The sequence below is a fragment of the Palaemon carinicauda genome, chromosome 6, assembly GCF_036898095.1.
Source record: "Palaemon carinicauda isolate YSFRI2023 chromosome 6, ASM3689809v2, whole genome shotgun sequence".
NCBI lineage: Eukaryota > Metazoa > Arthropoda > Malacostraca > Decapoda > Palaemonidae > Palaemon > Palaemon carinicauda.
In genome coordinates, this window is record NC_090730.1 from 13,882,889 (window position 1) to 13,891,378 (window position 8,490).

General features: G+C 36.4%; 1 protein-coding gene across 2 annotated transcripts in view; it reads right to left on the reverse strand.

Annotated features, from left to right (window-relative positions):
• Positions 1-4,521, reverse strand: part of Sec24AB (Protein transport protein Sec24AB) — a 48,873-nt gene extending 44,352 nt beyond the window's left edge. For both annotated transcript variants that reach the window (XM_068374985.1, XM_068374984.1), the window contains exons 1-2: positions 4,364-4,521; positions 2,737-3,203 (exon numbers count right to left, since the gene is read on the reverse strand). In XM_068374985.1, the coding sequence (XP_068231086.1) occupies positions 2,737-3,202 (466 nt within the window). In that variant the 5' untranslated portion in view covers position 3,203; positions 4,364-4,521. The remainder of the gene's footprint in view (positions 1-2,736; positions 3,204-4,363) is intronic.
• Between the last annotated feature and the right edge of the window lie 3,969 nt (positions 4,522-8,490).

The window sequence follows — 8,490 nt, forward strand, 5'->3', positions numbered from 1 at the left end:
AGAATGATCACGTCAGTTCCTTGAACTTGCTGATGCAATCATCCAAAGGGAAGACTATTGCTGCTGCCGTGTCTATCAGCATGCCCATGTACTTCAAACTCTGCCTGGTAACAAGATTCAACTTTTCCCAGTTTACAAACCCCAGATCTTGACAAAATGTTTGAAGTCAATCTAAATCCTGAAGCAACCCCCACACAAAGGCGGCCAGGATTGCCCAATAATCGAGACATCAACATATGAATCTCATGCGAACAGGCCCAAGGTGCTACCTGTGTGAACACCTGTGGAGCAGTACACAATCCGAAGCACAGATTTTGAAATGGTACACCATACTGTAAACAGAGAAGTGGAGGTACTTCTGAGAGGAAAGATAAATGAGTACCAGAAAGTACCCATCATTTAGATCTACTGGAAGCATTTACTATACTTCTCTAATGGAGCTCAATACAAGACATACTGTTTCCATCCAGAACTTCGTTTGACACAAACTTATTTAGCCAACTGACTTTGCGAAGTACATCACTGAGCCAGACCATTGGTCAAGACAAGAGACAGATTGAAGGGAGGCCATGGTGGACTATTCCATGGCCACTGACTCTGTGGCCGATAAGAACACTCCTAACTTGAGTCTGTACACCGACTAGTCAATACAAAGCGGTGATGATGCAGCTTTTTCTGGAACATAGAACCTTCTCAGCTTCTTGAGGGTGGAGGATAAGTTCTTTTCTGATCAATTGGAAGCAACAAAGTTCTCAGATCTACATATCTCATCTTCAATTCTAACCAGGGCCAAACAAGCCACATCTAACCCGGCCAGCTCCAGGGATGGCCTCAAAGTGGTGATAAAGGAATTAAGTTCTCCCATTTCCCTCACGAATGAGTGCAAGAACGTCCACAAAAGAACAACACGGACTTTGGATTGTCTACATCTGTCGATAACGAGCAGAAGACAAAAGAGGTGTATCAAAGTTAGGGCTACTCTTTTAGATGCACCATCTGTCGTTAACTTGTTCAAACTCCACCGATGTCATTTCCCTATTTTAAAGGACAAAGGGTTTATATACACGTAGGAATAATTACAGTAATGCCTCACAACACAAAGTTAATTCATTCTGGGGTGGCTTTCGTAAAGTGATTTTTTCGTGTTGCCACATTTCACATGCAAATTGCATAATTCGTTCCAAACCCTACAAAACACCACATTAAATCCCATTATAAAACTACAGTATAACCACAATCAAATACTGTACAGCCAAATATATTTGATCCATTCAATATACCTATACTAAATGTTAATACCTGTAAATTAAGTAGTTATTACAACAATGTAATAATAAATGGAAAATAATACAATACATACAATACAATACTGTACTATTATAGTTACCCATATTATAGACTACAGCTACATTTTCTGTCTGTACCCATTTTCTTCATCTCTGTGATGGGTGACTATTTTATTCTCGGCCTGGCTGACAAATCTCTCTTTCTTAAAGTGAACCATTTTTCGTAAAGCGAAGTCATAAAAATATTCGCATATCGTTTCGTAGCTTGAAAATTTTTTATGCAGTCTATAGTGAAGAGAGGTATGACTGTATCTCTATAGAAATAAAATGTTTAAAAGCATAACCAATTCTCTTGCCAACACCAAACATGCATGTGCTCCAAGAGAGGAAACTTCCAAGATTTTATTTGAAGATAGCACCAAGTTTTGGAAATTAAGAATCAAAGTAAGCAATATACAGTCATGCAGTGATATTGGCAAGATGGCTACACAGTCCCTCCAAAAAATCTAAATACAGTGAACATCTTCCTAATAATGTCCAATTTATTAGGAGCAACAAAAGCATATATGTAAAGCATTGCCTTAGTTTATAAACTGCAATTAAGATTAAAAAGAAAAATTAAACTAGAGAAAAATGACTACATCAGGTAAAGAAAATTAACACCATTAGCAAATCTACAGCATAAAAAATAAAACCTTCAAAAGTATTTACTTAAACTGTACATGACATTACCCCACCTAGCGATTAAAATCGCATGGACCTCCAACAAGCTAAGTTCACAACATTACTCAAGCTATAAAGCACTTCAGGGTTACTAAATAACATGATTCATTACAGATATGTAAACATGAATGCTAAAAACAAAACCTGCTACAATTTGAGATTCAAAGACATATTTTTCCTAAATTAGTACAATAAACAATCATCATCAAACAGCACAAAGTACTGTACAGTACTGACAATTCTAAACAAATGCTTCTATTTATCCTAAACTGAATTACTAGTTTGAAAACACCAAGATATTTTGCCTACATTAATCAGGGGAGTACCTCACTTTCTCTATATGATATATCCTGTAATGCAAACAATATACAATGATCTTGCCATTACAATGCAAAACTTCATATTTACTCAATATAGCTTTATCTGCAAAACACCAAGTTTTATAAACAATGAACAATGGGTTTTTATTTTTTTTGACATGAGGCAAACCAAAGAAAAGACTAGGAATCATGAACTACTATCAAAGTCCAAACAACCTTATAACTGCTTTATCTAACAATGCATGCACTACACCATTATACAGCCTTTAAATTACCCTTTGCCCTAAAAAGTAATAAAAACTTCCAAAGAAAGTTATGAAGCAATACATAGCAAAAACTCAATTACTGTATGCACAACTCTGATCCATAAAATGGTAAATGTTAAAAACCCTTTTATCCTAACATACCTGGAAAAGAATTTGGAGGAACAGGCTTTTGATGACCATTTAGTATGGGACTAGGCGGAGCATTGACAGGGCTTGGGCTTGGTCTTACTTGCCCTTTCATCTGAAATTCACTAGCTGTCATAGGAGGACCTGACGGAGGCAAAGGTTGGGTGCCTGCCGGTGGCCGCAAAGGTGGACCAAGAGGAGTGCGCAGAGGGGGCCCAGGCTGACCATTCACTAAAGGGGGTCTAAAAGGGGGCCTTCCAGGAGGAACTGCACCAAGGGCAGGTGGGCCCCGGGGTGGACCTGATGGAGGTCCATTCATGATAGGCCCATTCAATCTTGGTGGCCCCGGAGAATATGTTTTGGAGACACCAAGAGGGTTCGGAGGGCCAGGAGGTCTCGCTGGAGGTGTTAAAGGAAACCTATGCTGTGGGGGCTGACCCAAGCCCTCACCATTTACAAGCGGTGGTGGTGGTTGCTGCATTCTGGAAAATAAAAAGGTAAGGTTACAAATATAAGTAAGTAAATTATGTCAGTTTACTTTATTGAAGAAATGTATACCTTTTTCACCCCCTTAATTAAGAAGTATCCTCCATGTTAAACTGCAAAAATTTGCGCCACATTGTAGCAAACACTCCGTATAAACTTAATTTATCTCTTCAACTAAGTCATATTTAAACTGTTTTTATACACACACACACACACGCATATATATATTTTTTTCTATCTCCAGTATGTGCAATGTCATACAGCTGTATGGGTCAAGTTGTATTTTCCCTTAAAGAAAAGCACAAAATTTTAAAAAATTGTATTTTCCTTAATTATAAATGCATGGGTCTTTTAATAGGAGTCAGGACTGTATTCATGTGGGATAAAAAAAGTGCAAGATTAGATGGCCTAACTTAATTCCCCCAAATTTATTACCATATAGTCACAGACAAAAACTGCTTGAATTATAGAACATGTTTTGTACCTTCGAGGGTAGAAAGTCTATTTGGGAGCCTCAACTATCTACAAACTAGCATTTGTTTCACTTACTGAAAGCATTGATGACAGATCTAAAAAAAAATATATATTATGCCCAGGGGTCAATATAACCCGATTTACAGCTTTTTTGCTCAAGTAGCCAAAATTATTAAAAGCAATGCTCTAGGTTTATCCACGATATTTAGATTAACCTTCAAATATATGTACTGGTTGCTTTGTGATTGTTGTGAGATAAGACCAGGGTAACCAATACCAAAGGGTTAGGGCTCAATAGAGCCATCTTGGATGCATTGGAAAAAGAAAAAAATGAAGGTAAATATAATAAGGGTCGTAGTATATTTTAACAACTTTTTTTCTCTTCTACGGTATTCACAGTCGAGTTAGATGGTTTTTATTTTTGTCAGCTTACCCCACAGGTGAAGGTGAAGAAACTCCAAAGGTTTTGTTAAAAGAGAGAGAGAGAGAGAGAGAGAGAGAGAGAGAGAGAGAGAGACAGAGAGAGAGAGAGAGAGAGAGAGAGAGAGAGCCGATTTGTATGGAAAAGGCTCATTCACATATTTCAAGACAAAATGCTCCTGGTGTGGAGAGAATCATACAAAAGCAGCAGAAAGTTTCCATATAATTACACGTAATACTCCAAATGATAACACATGCTTACAATTCCTAATCCAAGTTTCAAATACTGTATTTTTCATGACAAAGAATATCCAAATGAGATCTTGATTGTTTCCTAAGTAACTATATTCCATAGAGAGCCTTCTAACTATTGCTTATGATCAAAGGAACATTGCCACAACACTACTTAATAGTCAACTATCCAATAAGAGAGTGTACTAGAAGGCACTTCAATAGTATAATGATAAAAAATATCTGATAAGGATAAGATGTTTATGAACATGGGTGAATGTTCCCTTATCAACAAGTTTACCTTGGATTTACAGGAATAGTTATGAAACCACCTCTATCATCATATTCTATTTTAGTGAAAAGTTTTGATCTTAGAATCATATAGATCTAAAACATATGATCTTTGATTTGTTCTTTCGGACAAACTTCGTTCTACATGCTCAAAAACCAAAGACTTCCTATCTTCAAATTACTAAAAAAACACTAAAATGACAACACCTAAATTCTAATTCTACTGAAAAATGTGACATCAAAACAAGGTTTCAGCAATTGGGCTCAACTGACTACCTATAGACTATAAGAATATGCCAACCTACCTTCCCTTCAAGGAAAATACTCCGCAATTAATCATATTTATCACCTCAAAATACATTTTACATTCTTCATATTATGAAACTGCAGTACTGCTTAGAATAACATTTACAGTAACTCTAAAAAAAAAAATAAAACTACAAAAATCCTTGCAAGTTAAAAATTCAAAAATATTGTCCACAACAAAAGCTATCAATTTACAAAACACCAAGTGGATAAGCATTTCGTTAAAAACCCAAGACGACCAATCAGATGAAATGGTCTTGCTAAGTTAGTCAAGAAAGGAACGAGTTCCATGGAGTAAGAGTGCTTAATAGAATTATCTAGTAAAATTAAGGCAGAGTTGAAAAGCAGTAGCCATACAAGAATTGACATTAAGAGCACATATCTGCTGCTTCAACAGATTTCCCATGGTCAAATTTAGCATCTACTTCAGTAGTTTGAGGCTAAAAGACAAGTCCTTGATTCCTTAAAAGCATGAATAGCCACTTATGATCACTCTTACAAGGCAAAGTTTTCCTTGGCAGAAAATAATGTAAAACTCCTGGCACAGGAGCAGGCTGGACATCTGTCAAGTTTTAGTTATATAAAAACCTGACCTACATTAAGTATAAGGGAGGGTTTGCCGGGACATTGGGTAAAACAGTTGGGAGAGGCCAAAGAAACCTAGGAATTCAAGACATCGAGAAAAAAAAAAGGAAAGGAGCGAAGGTCAAGATTCAGATGGATATAAACATCCAAGAGTGAGAGAGGTAGACAGACGGACAGAACTGGAGCAGGCACTAACTAGTACAGTTGCAGAAGCTCAAGTATAATCCTGAGTACAGTATTACTATAGGGAAAATTGGCAAAAGAGGTTGAAAGATCACCAGCTTTAACATTAGGAGGTGCTGATACTTGATCATTCCTGACAAAAAAAAAAGAAAAAAAAAATATAAACAACAGTATAGTGTACTGTATTGTTTGCAGGGTACGTAATATTCCCTAAAAAAGGAGAATAAGCCCGTGCACAAGAAACACTTTTGATCTTGCATACATGAGTATATTCATGGGAACTCCAGATCAGCTTTAGCGGCAGCTATTGCAGAGGAAGGCCGAGACATTGATACAAACGAAATCAAAGTGGGGAATGGGGTAGCATTAGGCAACAAAAATTGCATGGAGTTGGCTATATCACATAGGCTAATAAAAGCCATAATTATAAGTTACAAAAGAAATTTTACCCTGGGAAGAACTAGGGAAGGCAACTATCCATGGAGTGAAAGCAGGAGTGGCAATAAGGTTAACACAAAATGACAAAGAATAACGATTGCCTGAAAAATAATTTGTAGACTTATCACTGTGTTCGGCTTAGAAAAGAGAGGAGAGAGAGAGAGAGAGAGAGAGAGAGAGAGAGAGAGGAGAGAGAGAGAGAGGAGAGAGAGAGAGAGAGAGAGAGAGAGTGTCCCCCTCCCACACTCACAAGGTAAGGATATTTGTCTTGTCATAGGTTAGAAAGAATGTGGGGGTTAAATCCAAACTAGTGATAGAACAGTACTGTAGGCCTACAGGGGTAAAGATTTAATGATCAACCCGGCCAAAGCATGATTTCCATGTGTAAATAGCTTACATCATCCTAGATTAAGACCTACAGGTTAATAGATTTAAACAAAATGTACACATATTAGTAAAGGCCAACTTCTATTAATAAACTAAGGCTGCAAACAAATTGCTCAAAATAAAAATAACAAAATTCAATGACAGTATTGATATTTTATTCAGATCCATAAAATTAAATTATCACCACCTCCTCCTACACCTATTGATGCAAAGGGCCTCGGTTAGATTTTGTTAATTGGGCTAAAGATAAATAAGAGGAAAGATAGAGGGTGAGAACGGAATATGCAATGGAAGATGAAATATCACTGGGATGAGAAAGGATCGAGGTGGAATCACTTGAATATTTAAGAACTATGATCTCTCATACAGGATCTTTAGAATGAAAAAATTAAATGCTATAATAGTTTTCTAAATGAAGCATATTATAGACACAAATTCTCAAAGAACTTTCATCTATACCTACTTCTGGGTTATTTACAGTTTAGACCATGTGCTGAATTAAAGACACTGAAGCAACATACCTCGACATAACGTACTGTAATTTCAAGACATATCGGACCCGCTTGAAGAACAGAAGTGATTACCTACATGATCTCCAAAATGAAAAATGAAATCAGTGTTATTTGGATGGATTCAAACACAAAACAAGTAAAATACACAGTGCAACCTTACCTAACCTAAGGTGTCAGGTAAACCCCTCACTGGACATAAATCATGTGTCAAACCCCTTTAAAAAACCATTCTGTACTTCACAGTAAAATCAACAGAAACAAGAAAAGTAATCAGACTCCACATATAACGTCATCACTAAAGTCATGTACTGTATGTTCAACTTAATCTGGTTTTCTAAAATTATGCTTACATTCTAGAAGTTTCAGCTAGTCAATTGAATTTTTTTTTTTTTATTTACCAACAATGCATCTTTAAAAACATTCAAGATTGAAAACCTTTAATAATAAAGAAAATAAAATGTCAATCTTCAACTAATTTTGTTACTTTATCGGGTATTGGTATAAAGGAGAATCTATGATCTATATGAACTGTCACCTCAAACAGTACTTTACAATTGTAAGTTTTAACATGCGCTGTCACATGTCAAGCCACAACAGATCTCCATATTAAACAAACCACCTTAGCTGTACGCTATTTTTCCCTGTTGGAGCCCCTGGGCTTATAGCATCTTGCTTTTCCAACTAGGGTTGTAGCTTGGATAGTAATAATAATAACAATGATACGAATTAAAAGGAATTCCTCAGACGTCTAAAACTGTACAGAACTAAAGAGAAAAACCACTGAAATATTCATCAAGGAATTTTATAAGATGGGTAATTTTGTACAACACAAGTTGCATATGCGAACTATAGTTAAAGCAACGCCCACAGGCAATGATCAGCCAATCTAGTAAGGTCAGGTAGAGTTATCTTTGGTGGTAATTATATACTTCAATTTACAGACAATACATGAACCATATATTTTTCCTACTCGCTATTTTGTGTTTTATGCATTTCTAACCATGATTATTGGGGCATACTACCCGTTTGCAAGTTTTTTTACTCCCTTATATAAAGACAATTATGGAGACCCCAGTGGGAATACGGGTTATTTGTAGCAATAAGTCAGAAATGCAAAATAAACACTTGATATCCAGTTGAAAAATGTTATTTTGATTATAAAATAAATTTTTGAATATACTTACCCGGGTGATTATATAGCTGCAACTCTGTTGCTCGACAGACAACTCTACGGAAAAACTCGCCAGCGATCGCTACACAGGTTGCGGGTGTGCCCAACAGTGCCATCTGTCGACCAGATACCCAGCTCTCAATGTAAACAAAGACTCAATTTTCTCCTCGTCCCACTGCGTCTCTATTGGGGAGGAAGGGAGGGTCATTTAATTTATAATCACCGGGTAAGTATATTCAAAAATTATTTTATAATCAAAATAACATTTTCAATATTAACTTAGCC